Source organism: Lithobates pipiens, unplaced genomic scaffold (assembly GCF_037356315.1).
Source record: "Lithobates pipiens isolate NorthernLeopardFrog02 unplaced genomic scaffold, aLitPip1_a1.2 Scaffold_16, whole genome shotgun sequence".
Lineage (NCBI taxonomy): Eukaryota > Metazoa > Chordata > Amphibia > Anura > Ranidae > Lithobates > Lithobates pipiens.
The window spans coordinates 225,202,202-225,218,492 of record NW_027507748.1 but is presented as its reverse complement, the minus strand read 5'-3'; the positions used below and the strand labels follow the sequence as shown (position 1 = coordinate 225,218,492).

Sequence of the window (16,291 nt, the reverse complement as noted above, 5' to 3'; positions counted from 1 at the left end):
AGAGGTACACTAACTTTTGTGAGATACTGTGTGTATGTATTTTGTGAGTGCTATTAATATGGAGTCACTTATGTTATAGATTTATTGAATTACTTCTCTGTATTTAACAGGTAGCTTTGCAGTATGGGGAGGCCTCTTCTCCATGATAGACTGCAGTCTGGTAAAGGTTAGAGGAAAGGAGGATCCTTGGAACTCTATCACCAGTGGAGCCATGACTGGAGCGATTCTGGCTGCCAGAAGTGAGTATAGGAGTGACAGTGTTTATATGTGGTGAGTTCCCTCCTCTGTGCTGTATTTCTTGTGCTATATGCTGATTTGTTATATGTATTTTTTATCTTAGATGGTCCTATAGCCATGGTGGGATCTGCAGCAATGGGTGGCATTCTTCTTGCTCTCATAGAAGGAGCAGGTATCCTGCTGACGCGATTTGCCTCATCACAGTTTGCAAATGGTAACATCACCCTTGTACAATAAAAGCTTTAGGTTAAGGCCTCATGCACACTGGGCATTTTGCCATCTCTCCTAGACACCTTTTCCTCTTGGCAAGTGGTGTTTTGGCAGAAAAAAAATGCTTGATGCTTGTAAATGTGTGTAGTGCATCAAGTGCTTGCCTGATATTTCATTTAATCGCCCAGGATAATTTATTCTGGCCATTTTAGTGAATAAATGGTGAAGTGCTAACCTCGGCTAGCATTTAGACATGTTTAACTGCAAAATGCCACTGTTCCTAGATGCGCTGGCAGTGTTTGTGTGTGTTTTTTTTTTTTTTTTTTTTTTTTTCTCTTCTTTCTTCTAATAACACCCATGTGTACATGCTAATATGCAGGGAGGTTTAGAGGCAGGAAAAAAAGAAATCTGCTAGGAACAGCAGACAAAAACATCCAGTGTGTATGAGGCCTAAATCAGTATTGATTGTTGGTTTATATTGCATTAATATCTCATATAATGCTGTACAAAGTAATAGCTATCATAAGGGCAGGTTGTATACAATGACAAGTACATACAGTTATACAGGAAAAACAGCTCTAACAAGATACAATGGTGGAGCGTGCCAGCTGGGACCAGGGCATCTGCTTATGTCAGACCTTTTTGTTTGCTTATTTGTCTAACAGTTTGAGGAAAAACTAGGTTTGTGTCCTTTTTTTTTTTTTAATATATTCATTGAAACAGCCGTGCTAAAATAAACATAAGTATATATTAAAAAAAAAAAAAAAAACACTATTTTATATTGAATTAAATATAAAGGTCCATATGTGAATAAACCTTCTCTTCTATGAGCTTAATCAAACTTATATGTTCAGATGCTAGATACCATCATTGTTAGACCGGCGGCAGGTTGGCGTAGCTTTAATTCGGCCCTTTTAAATAGCCTTAGCAGGTGAGCCACCATGTAATGTAGCTGATGCATGTGCCCAGCGGCTGTGATCGCTCCAGAAAGAGAAAGAGCTATCAATGTAAACAGACAGATCCCCGTTCTTCAGTTAGCAATGCTTCCCTAGGACACATTTAACCCATTTCCTGGCAGTAACATTTATACAGTAATCTGTGGCTATTTTTTTTTAAGCTCTGATTGCTGTATATATAAATGTCAATGGTCCCAAAAAAGTGTCCGATCTGTCTGTTGCAGTTCTGCTAAAAATTGCTCCCATTACTAGTACCACAGGTCGGCTGCATTATTAAAAACATTGCACAATGAGCCGGGCACATGCTTCTGTTGTGCGAATTGGATGTGGAAATTACGCATCCAATTTGCATAAGTGTGAAACCAGCCTGAAGCATGTCATAGGAGATCTAAATGGTTGCGGAATTGTTTCAAACTGAGTACAGAATAAAACTGCATTTCCCCTTGGAAACAAGCTTACAGCCCCATATTGTTCCTCATATAACCACCATAGATTTGTTTGGAATGTTCTATAGCAGTTACAGGGTAAGTGATCATCTTTACTCCGCTGCACAAACTGAGGGCTAAACTGGTGTGCTATGTTTATTTCTAGGTCCACCTATACCTGATGATGCCTCTCAGCTGAATACAGCTTCTCCATTTGGTACTTACCAGCAGTACCAGTGAATAACAACAGTGTTTATCCGAATGGCTTAAAATGCATCGTTGTGAACTATTACCACCTTGGCTCAGTCACCTCTGGAACGCCAAGCTACATCCAGCTTCTGAGTTGGGCTGTGGACAAAACATACATGGACTAAGAAGGATCACTGGACACAAATGCTTACTTCATATTAGGTTTATAGTTTGGGGCAGCCAAAGAAGGCTAAAAAATAAAATAAAAAATAAAACACCACTGACTTAAGTTCAGCTTACCAGTGTACCTTGAAGGCCCTTCAAGGTGTGGTCCAATGTGTCTGACACAACTTAACAATTATATTTAAAACAATCATCTTTAGCAGAATTGAGGTGCACATACATTTTATACTCTCCAAAGTAATTCTGGCAATTTTAAATAATGTCCAGAGAGTTGTACATGCCCCCATTATTTCTGTACACCTTAGTTAGGTATCGTTTATATTTTGTATCCAATGGATATTGTGATGTACACAATACGGTGCATGTTTTCAACTTTATAAGGTTACTTTATGTTGTAGCACTAAACTACTATGCTGTTCCCATGATTCCCGTGTATGGTTATTCCAGCTTGGTCTGGTGTTGAATTGATCATATTACTCTGCCTAAAGCTACATTCAAACTTTTGCATTTTATTTATGGGATACTTGTTACTGTTCCTCTCCCCCCATGAAAAGTGCAGTTTGCTGGACACTGCATCAAATGTTTTTATTTTTCAAGCACCACACCAAAAAGCAGAGATATGACTGCAGCACCAATAGATTACGCTATCTAAAAGTTTTCAGGACCATATTTACATTACCTCTGCTATGCAATATTTTCTACAATAACCTCAGTTGTGGTCACTGGTTCTACTCTTTATTTTATTTGAGATGTAAATTATTAGCAACAGCATGACCTATATTTAAATAAAATAAAAAAAAAGTAAAGGTTTACTTTTCACTAATTATAAAACATCTTAGCTATAGTTTCTAAAGTAATTGTCATGAACCAGTAGTTGACATTTAGTAAACTATTGTAAAATCTTTAGCAATGCTTCTGGTTATTTGAAACCTTTTTTTTTTTTTTTTTTAAATAACTAGTTGTTTGTGGTTTGCCAAGGGCCTAGTGAAGAGGTTATTTGCTGGAGCTCAGACTTTCTACTATTCACCCAACTCTTACTTCACACCCACAATAGGAAAAATATAAGAAAAAGGCATGAGACACTGGCACTAAGGATTCTCAGGAGTTAAAGGGGATAGGAGCCTGTGTTAGGTCGGGAGACCACACAGCCTCCCGCTGAGGGGCACTTTGAAAAGCTGAAGGTCATGTACTTCTGCTGACCCTCCTGGGCAAGCTGGTGATCAACTAAGTCTACTGCATGTCAAGCTACCAAAACCTTTTCAGTTTTCTTAAATATGACAGGATTCAGTTCAGCTTACCTCTGATCTCAAAACAACTCTGACCAAATGGCCATGCATTAAACCTTCTCACACAAGCCCTAACTGAAGCAAATGTCCTCTAACCAGGGTTGCCATCAGGGGGAACAGCCCATACATGTGTAGGAGGCCCAGAGCTGGTGCCAGCAGCTGTTAGGATGCCAGGATGGGTCAGCCATCCAAAAAGAACAGACTGTGGCCACAGTCAGAGAAGAACACAAGCTGGGGACACCGATTCCTTCCATACCTACTCCTCCTCAAAGCATCTGAGGCAGAACCTGATGCTAGACTCGCATTCTGATTAGATGGGACTTGGGGAGGGGTATGGCCAGCTACAGAAGTGATCACACCAAGCCAGCCTTCCCTAGTGCACAACTCAAGAGAGCAACAAGGAAAGAGGAAAGTGTGCTTTTGGTTGTACTAATCTCCCAGCCATAAAAAAAAAACTACATTATACTACAGGCATACACCCTGACATCAAGAGCGTCTCCTCTGTCATAATGAATGAGGGGAGGTACAGGGATGATGATGGGTGATTATGGAAAGAAGGATCATGCAGTGATAAGAGGGATGAGGAAAGAGCACATAGAGAATACAAGTAGGAGGATGATGGCTGGGTTATAAACTAGAGAGGAATTAGGATGATTGTGGAGAGGGAAGTTATGGATGAGTATAGATATGTAATAAGAATCCAAAGATGAGGATGATTTGGTTAGTGTGGATAAGGATGATGATTATTTAGAGTGAAGATGTTGTTATGGAGTTACATTGTGGAGAGAGAATATGATGTGTAGTAATGAGGACTGTGGGGATGAGGAAAACGATGATGATGATTATGGAGGGGTGTTGAGGGTAGATACACTATATTACAAAAAGTAGTTGACACCTGCCTTTACACACACACACAAAATGTAATGGCATCCCAATCTTATTGCGTAGGGTTCAATATGGAGTTGGCCCACCCTTTGCAGATATAACAGCTTCAACTCTTCTGGGAAGGCTGTCCATAAGGTTTAGGAGTGTGTCTATAGGAATGTTTGACCATTCTCCCAGAAGTGCATTTATTATAGCAGGGACTGTGAGCCAGGCCTTCTCATCCACATCAGTGCCTGACCTCACAAATGCACTTCTGGAAAGTATGTCCACAAGGTTTGGGAATGTTTGACCATTCTACCAGAAGAGTTGACCCTACGGGCTAAGACTGGGGATGCCATTAAAGTTCATGTGCTTGTAAAGGCAAGCGTCCCAATAGTTTTGTTTAATATAATGTATGTATTAAGAATTCAGGGATGACATAGACTTGGTTACAGTGCAGAAAAGGATGATTCTGGAGAAGGAAGTTAGGGGTGAAGATGGTTACGGAGAGGAAAGCTGGTGATAGGGATGATGTAATGAAAGTTACAATGTTGAGGGATACCCAATGTTGGCCAAAATAACTGACTTGGAATACACTTTATTTTCATATAAAGTTGTAAGAGTTAAAATAAAAGTGGGTGCACTGAAGGACTCAGTGGGATGGCCAGTGGGCTGGTCCTGGGGAATGTTGCTGGTCAGGCCTGGGGGGGCCCTAGGCCTAAAACTGTGTAAGGGCCCCCTAAAACTATGATTGCTGCCCTGCCTCTACCAGTGTGGATAACTGAAATAATGGCCAAAGATCTTGAACACCCCAAAGGACTTACAAACACTCATGAACCTGGACCTCCAGCCAACAGAGCATGAACCCGCTTCCACTGCTGTACCACAGTGAGATTCCTGGCAACAAGTCCACCACCCTGCTGGGTGACCTCAGAACCAAATACCTTTCCCCAAAGATACTGCATGTATGTCACACTTTGCACCACATACTCTGCTAATCTTCTTTTGCTCTTACCATGTTGGCTAGTTGCCTTTTTATATCCAGTTCTCTGTTCACTGTTTTTTGAGACTGATACCTGGGGAGGTAGTCCATTGGGAAGATATCTACACTGTCCCACTGCCAAAAGCTCACTTTGCTACACAGTAGAGCTACGTGATTCTGGCCAAAATGAGAATCACAATTTTTTTGCTTAGAATAAAGATCACAATTCTTGTGGCGTAACATCTTTCATATTATACAAAAAAAATTGGGCTAACTTTACTGTTTAGTTTTTGTTTTAATTCATTAAAGTGTATTTATTTATTTTTTACAAATAAATTGCATTTGAAAGACTGCTACAGTGCGACGTAAAATATCGCAACAACCACCATTTTATTCTCTAGGGTCTCTGCTAAAAATAAATATATATATTTATTATGTTTGGGGGTTCTAGGTAATTTTCTAGCAGAAAAACAGGATTTTTTTCTGCCATACTTAACTGTAAAATCCTTTTCTTTGAGTATATCATGGGACACAGAGTTAGGCTAATATTCATTACCTACTGGGTTATACTTCATCTCCGGGTGAATGGACACTGGTAGACAAAAGGTCTTTAGAAAGGAAGTGATCCCCTATATAACTCCTCCCATACAGGAAGTACTTAAGTTTTGTAGCAAGCGCTAAATCCTCAAAAGAGGGGAGGGACCTCTGTGTCCCATGATGTACTCAAAGAAAAGGATTTTACAGGCAAATATGATGATACATATCATATCATAGGACAGAGTTAGGCTAATATTCATTACCTACTGAGATGTCCCAGAGCAATAGCCATAGGGGAGGAAGACACCCTGCCTAACAATAGCCATCAGACCTTATACGGCAGCCTGCAGTACACTGCGGCTGAAAGCCAAATCCTCGGCTTCGCGAGGATCCACTTGATAAAAGTTGGTAAATGTATGCACTGAAGAGCAGGTAGCAGCCTTACAAATCTGAGCCACAGATACCTGATGGCAAAAAGCCCAGGAGGTTCCCACACCCCTGGTAGAATGAGCTCTCACCTAAAAAGGGAGGAGCTTTACATTTCAGACCATAGGCCTGAATGAACAATTGGCAGACCCAATTGGCAATGGAAGCTTCCTGCCCCTTCTTGGGTCCTTTTGGTAAAGCAAAGAGTCTGATCCTCGCATCTCCGCAGATCTAGACATATAAACCTTGATTGCCTAGACAACATCTAGGAAATGCAGGCTTCCTGAAACTCCGACACCCTTCTAGCTGAGGTGATGGTCATCAGGAAGGCTAGCTTAAGTGACAGCAAGTCTAATGGCATTTCCTTGATAGGTTCAAATGGTTGTTTCTGTAACACAGACGGCACAAAGTTCAAATTCCAAGGACCTAATGGGGGGAAGCAAACAAGTTACCCCCTGCATAAAGGTTTGGACCAGCGAATGAGAGGCTAAAGGCCTTTGGAAGAATACTGACAAGCCGAAATCTGACCTCTGATTGTACTCAAAGGCAATCTGATTTCCACAGCTGATTGTAGAAAAGAGAATTCTCCCAAGCACGTATTTCCAAGGATGCCATTTTTTGGCTTCACACCAAGCAATGAAAGTCTTCCAGACCTTATGAAAGATCTTCCTAGTGACCGCTTTTCTAGCATTCACTATGGTGGACACCACTGGTCCTGAGACGTCACGGCCCTGGCTTCAATAGCCATGCCATCAAAATTTAGAGACTGCAAATTGGGATGGAATATAGGACCTTAAGACGTTAGATCGGGGTGACGTGGAAGTGTCCATGTCCCATCTATTGTCAGTCTCACAATCTCTGGGGACCAGGACCTTCTGGGCCAGGCTGGTGCCACCAGAATGACTGGAACCCCCTCTCTCCGAATCCTGCGCAACAAATGTGGAAGGAGAGGGATCGGAGGGAAAGCATAAACCAGGGAATACTGGCTCCATGGAACTACCAGAGCATTTGCTCCGATTGCCAGAGGATCTCTTGCTCGGGACACAAATTGCTGTAGCTTGTTGAACCTGGATGCCAGTAGGTCGACCTCTGGCCATCCCCAACACTGGCAAATTTCCTGAAACACCCCTGGCTGTAGGGAACATTCCCCCAACAGATCTGGTGGCTGAGATAATTTGCCTTCCAGTTCTCTACTCCCGGGATAGGGACTGCCAATAGAATTGGCGCATGTCCCACTGCCCATGCTAGTATGTGGTTCACCTCCTTCAGAGCAGATCGACTCCCGGTACTGCCTTGGTGGTTTATATAGGCCACTGTAGTGGCATTGTCAGACTGAACCCTGATAGGACAGTCCTGAAGCTCCACCGTCCAGGACCATAGGGCCAGACGTACTGCCAGTATTTCCAGGACGTTGATGGGCAAGATCTGTTCTGTCCTTGACCATTTTCCTGGAGCTGTGAGCCCCTCTAGGGTTGCTCCCCAGCCTGAGAGACTGGCATTGTTAGTCAGTACTCTCCAAGTTACCGGGAGGAATGATTTTCCATTTTGCAGGTTCTGATCCTGCAACCACCAGTTTAGGCTCAAGCGAGCCAGAGGCGATAAGAACATAAGATAATCCAGGGCTTGTCCTCTTCTGTTCCAAGCCAACAAGATGTCTTGTTGTAAAGGCCTGGAATGGAAATGGGCATAGGGTACTTCCACAAAGGAGGACACTATCCTCCCTAGAAGACTCATACAGAGCCAAATGGAGGGTTGTCTGGTGCCCATCTGACGCACCTGATCATTCAGGGCACAGATCCTTACAGGTTGTAATAATACCCTTGCTTGGACCGCATCTAGGATCAGACAAATACTTTCAACCTTGAGACCAGCTCAAAGTCTACTTTGGGATTTGTGATCCAGCCTAAGCTTTCCAAATACTGCACTGTGCATGTTATGCTCTGTTCTAGAGCCTGTAGTGAGTGATCTCTGTGCAGGAGGTCTTTCAGATACCCAAGCACCAAAATCCCTTGGGCCCTTAAAAGACTCAGTACTGGTGCTAGGACCTTTGTGAACTCATGCAGAGCTGTTGCAAGCCCAAAGGGTAGAGCCACAAACTGAAAAAGACTTTCCTCTACTGCAAATCGCAGGAACCTCTGATGAGGCTGAAAGATAGGTACATGTATACACGTTTTTTTTATATCGATGGAGGCTAGAAAGTCTCCCATCTAGAGTGAGGATACTACTGAGCGGACAGACTCCATCCGAAAGGACTGGAGCAGTAGATACTGGTTCAGGGATCTTAGGGCCAAAATGGGCCTTGTGTACCTGTTTGGTTTTTGAACCATAAACAGGTTCAAGTTAAACCGTGCACCCATTTTCGGATACAGGAATCTCTACAATCACTCTTTGATGCACTAAATGATATAGTGCCTGAAGCAATAAGTCTTTTTGGAGGACCCAAGGGAACCCTGGATCTAAGAAAACTAAGGGGGAACCCCCCGAAACTCTAGTTTGTAACTCCAGATAAAGAGGAGGTAACCCATCCGTCCTGAACTATAGTTCTCCAAATGTCACCAAAGTGCAACGGGACTCCCCCACCCTTGGGTGCGCCCTCTCAAAAGGAGGGCATGGTGCTAGTTTTAGAAGAGTTTTGGATCCAGGGCTTTTTCTGGCCTTGCGGCTTGCCCCTGGCTCTAGCGCCCTGTTGGTGGCGGAACTGCCTTGGCGCTGAGACAATTGAAGCAGTCCCTGAAGTTTTAAATGAGCGACGCCTGGTGCTTTTCTTCACAGGAAGTACAGAAATCTTTTCTCCAGAAATCTCTTGGATATACTTGTTCAAATGATCACCAAATAAACGTTCCCCACAAAAGGGGAAGCTACGTGTGTGTGTGTGTGTGTGTGTGTGTGTATATATGTATATATATATATATATATATATATATATATATATATATATATATATATATATATATATATATATATATATATATATATATAAAGTGCAGTGGGCGGCGTCACAGTTCAAAGTCTCCCTGCGGCAACAGCGGCATGTCGGGGGCCAGTCTGTCACGGTGTGGATGTAGGGGCGGGGGCCAGTGGTATGATGTCGGGGGCCAGTCTCTCACTGTGTGAATGTCGGGCCAGGGGCCAGTCGGATGTCGGGGGCCAGTGGTATGATAATGTCGGGGGCCAGTCTGTCACTATGGATATTGGGGGCCAGTGGTATGATAATGTCGGGGGCCAGTCTGTCACTGTGGATGTCGGTGCGGGGGCCAGTCGGATGTCGGGGGCCAGTGGTATGATAATGTTGGGTCCAGTCTGTACAGGATGTTGGGGGCCAGTCTGTGCAGGATGTCGGGGGCCAGTCTGGGGACGTGATTTTTTGCCGCCGGCCGCTAGAGGTCCGCGGCCGGCCGCCATTTTTAAGACCAGAAGTTGGTCTTCAATAGGGAACCTGTGGCGCCGCCCACCCCGCTGCGTGTGTGTGTGTGTGTGTGTATGTGTGTATGTATATATATATATATATATATATATATATATATATATATATATATATATATATATATATAAAGTGAAGTGGGCGGCGCCACAGTTCAAAGTCTCCACGCGGCAACGGCGGCATGTCAGGGGCCAGTCTGTCACTATGGATGTTGGGGGCCAGTGGTATGATAATGTCGGGGGCCAGTCTGTCACTGTGGATGTCGGTGCGGGGGCCAGTCGGATGTCGGGGGCCAGTGGTATGATAATGTCGGGGGCCAGTCTGTGCAGGATGTCGGGGGCCAGTCTGTGCAGGATGTCGGGGGCCAGTCTGTGCAGGATGTCGGGGGCCAGTCTGTGCAGGATGTCGGGGGCCAGTGGTATGTCGGGGGCCAGTCTGGGGATGTCAGTGGCCAGTGTTATGTCGGGGCCCAGTCTGTGCAGTATGGGGGGGGGGCGGTCTGTGGATGTCAGAGGGGCACCATATGTAAGGAGGGGCTCCACTGATGGACACAGATGTGAGGAAGGTACCTCTGATGGGGCACCTGATGTAAGGACAGACTCCGCTTGGGACACCTGATGGCATTTGGTGGCAGGCAACTTGGCTAGTGACGCGCTCATGGCTCCCACTGATTCTGCATTATGGTGAGTTGAATGATTTCATATTACAATGTAATAATAGAAATAATGCGCTTCAATCATCCTGACACCATAACAATCATGGCGCCGGGATGATTGAAGCAATAACACCAGGTATTTGGAGTATCTTTATCTGCCGATTGTCAAACTCTGGAAAACGCATATTGCTATTGTGGTGTAGGATCGGGGGGCTGCTGTCCCTCCTTTCCCTCTCCATCCCGCATTCATCTCAGACTCTAACCACACCCCTTTGAGCCATGCCCTCATGTAAGCCACGCCCACTATTTACGTAAACCACGCACATATTTTGCCACATCTATAACCGCATGCCCCGCCCCCTAATTATACCACTACTCCGCCTACTGCCAAAAAAGTGTCCCGAATTTTTTATTTTTTTTTACAATGTTGGCAACTATGCCTTTATGAACTGGCAAATACAAATTGCTGCAACAGCTGGCTGAATAGCTGAACTGGCCAAAGAAAAGGAAGCTTTTAATAATGACTTAATTTTTTGTTAACAGGGTCTTTCAAGCCCTGTGCGTTATCCATCGGACACGTTAAGCTCTTGTTTAAGGAAGAAACTGCTGCATCTACGGCTGGCATGCTTAGACTTTTCCTCCATGGGCTAGAAAAAGGGAAAACCTCTTAAGAGGAACAAAAATCCTGTCAGGATGTTCCAAACCAGCATACATGCCTGTTCCAACAAAGGGTGTAAGGGGAAAGCCTGTGCGGCCTAAAGAGGCCTCAGGGACCCCAAAGAGGACCAGGGGGCTCAGTAACCTCTGCAAGAGGCAACTTAAATACAGAACAAACTATTTCTGTAAGAGAAAGGATCAAAAGCCTCTGTGACAGAGGCAGACATTCACTGGATATCTTCTTGTCCAGATTGCTCGGAAGCAGACTCATCTGTCAGGCTTTCCACAGAATACTGAGCTTTTAGCTCTTCCCCATCCTAAACCCATTCCTGCTCCAAACTAGGAGGCTCCGGGGAGGGGGATCTGTCACGCTTCTTGCCACCCTGTGGGATGGAGGCAATTGTGCCAGCAATCCTGTGCTTTAACCCTGCTGGGGCCGAGGACAATTCATCCTTGGTGATAAAGGGTGAAGCAGCAGCGTTGACTTTAGGCACAATACCAGATAGGTGCAGTGGCTCAGATTGCCCAGAAGCCTCTGGTTCACGTGAATGAGCTCGGCTGTATACGCGTATGGCGAAAAACTCTGTGTGCCTTGATAAAGTCTACGGCGCATGTGCAACGAAGCCACGTGCGCCATGGCCGCCGAACTGCTGAGCACAGCGGCGATCTTGCGAATGCACATGTGCCATGGTGGACCAAGGCAAAATCGCACACCTTCGTGCATCCAAGGTGCTAACATGCATCCACTGTCGTGAATCCAACATTTGCTAACATGACAAGTGTGACATTTGAATCCCTTAATGGTAGAGGGATTGAACATTCCACATAAAGGATCCAAGATGATGTGCGAGTACAGGTCTTGTTTCTTCATGGGACACATTTAAAAGCCCACTGAATAACCCCAGTGGGCAAACTAGTAATATCCCACCTACAAATGATATAATAAACAGTTTACTCTGGCACTTTATTTTCCCAATTATGGGCAAGCAAGGGTACTTGCTACCTTTCTGCATAGGGTGGTTATCCAGCCTAGGGAGATTTAAATCTGGCCCTAGATATTTCTCTTGCTACCTTTGACTGGCACTAACCCTCCTATTCTTTTCAACCAAGAAAGCTGTCATCTTAGCCTCAATTTGTTCTGCAACTGCCATGGTGCTGCAGGTGTGATAAGTTAAATTATGACACTAGACATTTCATAGTTTTTCAGTTTGGTTGACAGCACAAAAAAAATGTGACAGTTAGCAATCCCAGCATGCTTGAAATTTAACTTTTTTTAAACCTTTAAATACGTTCTGCTTTAACAATATGAAATAACTACAGTTGGTCAATTCATGGGTTACATTGCAGCCAATAGCAGAATTGGTTACAGTTTAATCCCTCCAAGCAGCCCCAGAGCAGTGCTTATGATCTGCCATGATACTGGCAATGGTTCACCTCATGCTGAACAGGACACATATACAAGCCACTATGGAGCAGAAACAGTAGGGCAGGAGCCTAAAAAGGTGTTGTGGCCCACAGAGTCCGGAGCTTTAGTTATTTAAACATGCCTTTAAATGCAGCATGTTCCATTTTTGACCAGCACATACACAGCATGTTGGAGTGAACTTGCCTACTGGACTTCAGCTTGTCATTGTGTTAAGCAACACAGCGTGTACTATGAATGGCCCCTGAACAAAATGAAAACATTAACATGCAAAACATAAAATAACAAGTTTGTGATTTGCCAGTTATGAGATAAAATATTTTATTTTACACGAGAATCTTCAAAAATAATATTGTAATATTCTGATATTACAACTTGAGTGTAAGACATTGATTACCTCCAGGATATTGTAGATGGTTTGAATGAAAGCTGGTCTAAAAATTTTAATTCATAATCTGAGTAAATTTGGAAAAAAATGCATATAGTTATTGACCAGTTTTCCCTACATTAGATATATCTTTAGTTTGAAGAATGATCTGTACCTACATTTAGTAGTATTTTGCAATGATGTAGGAGAACACAAAGTAAGCAAATCAGAAGCCCACTTTGCAGTGTTAAGCTGGGCAAAGATGGATCAAAATTTGTCAGGTTTAGCAGGGACCAGCCAACTTTCAATCCAACTATGGGTAAGCTGGCTGTACCGAAGTTGATCTCTCGATCGACTTCTGTACAACCAGCCTGTTTTTTTGGTTTTTTTTCACTTGATCAGTCCTGCCGGCAACACTGAACAATGTATTCCGATGATGGGGAACTCTCCACACTATCAGAATACAATAGCTCCGGGGGGAAGGGTTCTGTCATCAATACTGAGTGCGTTAATGGGGGAAGCAAATCATTTTATTTTTTTCATTCAACCCGCTGCATCATCTATTTTCTATATCAAATCAGAACAATAAAAGGATGATTTCTGTAGGCTATTACATATTGCTCTTTGCGCTAGCAAATAAGTAATCTTGGCAATGTGCAAAAGGGCAATAAATTATCTGGTTGCTTTCATTATACTTTTTGTTCTGATCAGAGGTGACCCAATAGATTTCTATGGCTTATTCCATTTTACATATTAAAAGTGTTATTTATGCCCCGTGCTTTGCCAGAGCAACGATGGAATCGATTTACACAAAGTGCAAAATCTGGTGCAGCTGTACACAGTAGCCAATCAGCTTCTATCTTCAGCCTGTTCAATCAAGCTTTGACAAAAAAACTGGAAGCCGACTGGTTTGTATGCAAAACTGCACCAGATTTTGAACTCTCCAGTTTTAGTAAATCAACCCCATCATTATTTTAATCCTCCCTTAATAGCAGCATATGCGTACCTTTTTTTAATTCTTTTGTTACAGCGAGTACTGAGAGATGAAGGAAATATCGGGTATGGAGGATGTGACTCACTTCATATAATGGTACTTGGCTAATGGACACTGTCAAACAGAGAATCAATATTTCTGTAAGAGCTTTGACTCCTACCCTTCATATGGATTTCCTTTGCTCTCCACAGTTGAACAGAGAGGCCTAGGAGGGAAAGAAAGGCAAGTATATGTGCTTGTGGGGGAAGGGGTGTCTATATTATTGTGAGCCTACCTATTGCTTTGTCCTGCATGGGCAAAAATCACAAATTAAATTCAAGTTTCTATTTCTTTTTCACAACTTAGTATTATGTCCTCAAGGAAAGTAACCTCGGCAATAACCTTTCTACCTAATGGGTCCTCTTGTATACTGCGTATATGATCTGTTGCTCTCTGTAATACATTTTCCCTGTCAGTGTTTGTTGAGTTCTCAGCGACTCCTGGTTTTACATACTGTAATAGGTAATGCCTGATCACACTTCCTTTCTGCTGTACAGTCTTTCTAATGCATGGCAGATCTCCTAAGCTTGCCATGCACAGCATGTGTATCAAAGCGTGGCATATTTGGGCACGAAGGCTAGCACAGTATTTGAATTCTAGAAAATCTTCTGTCTCTTCACTTTTCTCCAGGGCTGTCACTAAAGAGTTCCAGATTTCGCTATATTGTTCAATAGTTCCATATTGTTCTCTTCTGGAAGGTGTTGAAAGAGCTGTTGCAGATTTGATCCGCACTTTAAAATTCTTGCATGATTTCACAGCAGTAGTGAGTGCATGATAGGCATCTGCAGTCCACACAGCTTTACCTACAACAGAAATGTATGTCAATTTTCTTTAGGTCATTTACAATCTCATGATACTTTACAACTTTGGTACAAAAATGAAACAGCTTAAAAAGGTAAACCTTGATTGATTATTCATTAAGTTATTATGAAGCTTAATTTATGTCATGATTTTAAAATTTTTGTTTGGCTCTTATAACGTTGTATGATCAGTTATGTCAGATAGTGTACTCAGGATCCATATAAAATAACCACTGCAAAGAAAGCAACAAGAGTATTGTTCTCACTGAAAGCCTACTCCAAATGCTTTGCCCCTAAAGGGTTAGTTCTCCTTTAAAAAAAAAAAAAAATACTCTATGCAGTCAATGAATACTATTCCATAGTTATAAACAAATCTGATTTTAAAACTGTACATACCTGAAGGCAGGCCAAGTGCATGCAGTGAAACCCGTGCCAATTGCTTCTGCTATTTGTCACAGCTCCATCCTATCCTCCCTCTAAGACAGACCAGCCATTAGGATGAATGCCTCCCTAGTGGCATAGCAGAGATACCATTCTTCTAATTATTGTTCAGGCAGCCTCTACGATTGTGGGTGACACATGTCAAGAGGGGTGTGACCAATAGACAGGGACTTGTAACTGAAGCCTGTCTTTCAGTCAATTCACACTGGAGTTGAATACAGTGTGCAGCGGTACTGGAATGAAGAGGGCATACTGTAGGCAGCAGTATAACCCGAAGGTTTAAGATTTCGTGTGTCCCTCAAAGGACTCCAAGAAAAGGATTTTATGGTGACTAAATTAAATCATAGTCTAGCATTGCAGTGCTGATTGCATGAAAACACCTTTTTTAGGTCATATGCTTCCTTTCATTCTTTCGGTACAGCATGGAGGAAGAAAAGGGAGAAGCGTAACCTAGATATGGGAAAAAATAACTGCTCTCCCCTGACACTATGAGAACTATGGTTACTAACCACTTCAGTTCCTACATAAGAATATGCCCAATATGGGCAAGAGACATTATACAATTAAGATATGAGCCTATAGATTTGGCAGTGACTTTGAAGTTACTTATGGCTTGAGAAAGTTAAAAAAAAAAGATAAAAAAATAAATACTTTCAATCTGACCACGAATGAAATAAAGGCATTTTTTTGTTTGTTAAAAGCATAGAAAAATAAATGTACATATAATGGAAGGAAGCTAGAAAGGATTTAAATAGGAAAACATTTTTCTACACACGGTGGGCACAGAGCAATGGGAGTGAGCTGTGTTTCTAGGTCCAGACAGAATACAGTGCCACACATTTAAGGCCCCTTTCACACTGAGGCGCTTCTAAACCGCCAGTAAAACACTGAGCGCTTTTGAAGAGCTTTTCAGGTGCTTTTGAAGAGCTTTCCATTCATTTAAATGGAGAGGGGTGTATTTTCACCACCCTGCCAGCACACCACTCCAGTGTGAAAGCATTAATTGATTGAAAATAGATCTTCGTGAGCTTTTCAGACGCTTTTTTTTCAGCATAAAAGCGCCTGAAAAGCGCCTCAGTGTGAAAGGGGTCTTACAGTTCAGTGACCGTAAGCTTCACTGGCACCTGCAAAGCCAGCAATAGACAGAGCCAAATTATTTTCTGCAACCCTTTGGTTGCAGGAAAGAAAATCGCTCAATT

General features: G+C 42.9%; 2 protein-coding genes across 2 annotated transcripts in view; one reads left to right on the top strand and one right to left on the bottom strand.

The window, feature by feature from the left end:
* TIMM17A (translocase of inner mitochondrial membrane 17A) overlaps window positions 1–2,625 on the top strand; it is an 18,885-nt gene extending 16,260 nt beyond the window's left edge. The window contains exons 4-6 of the mRNA XM_077481144.1: window positions 111–239; window positions 341–451; window positions 1,995–2,625. Coding sequence (XP_077337270.1) covers window positions 111–239; window positions 341–451; window positions 1,995–2,068 — 314 coding nt within the window. The 3' untranslated portion in view covers window positions 2,069–2,625. The remainder of the gene's footprint in view (window positions 1–110; window positions 240–340; window positions 452–1,994) is intronic.
* A 10,130-nt stretch (window positions 2,626–12,755) lies between these two features.
* HEATR6 (HEAT repeat containing 6) overlaps window positions 12,756–16,291 on the bottom strand; it is a 116,183-nt gene continuing 112,647 nt past the window's right edge. The window contains exon 20 of the mRNA XM_077481143.1: window positions 12,756–14,654. Coding sequence (XP_077337269.1) covers window positions 14,128–14,654 — 527 coding nt within the window. The 3' untranslated portion in view covers window positions 12,756–14,127. The remainder of the gene's footprint in view (window positions 14,655–16,291) is intronic.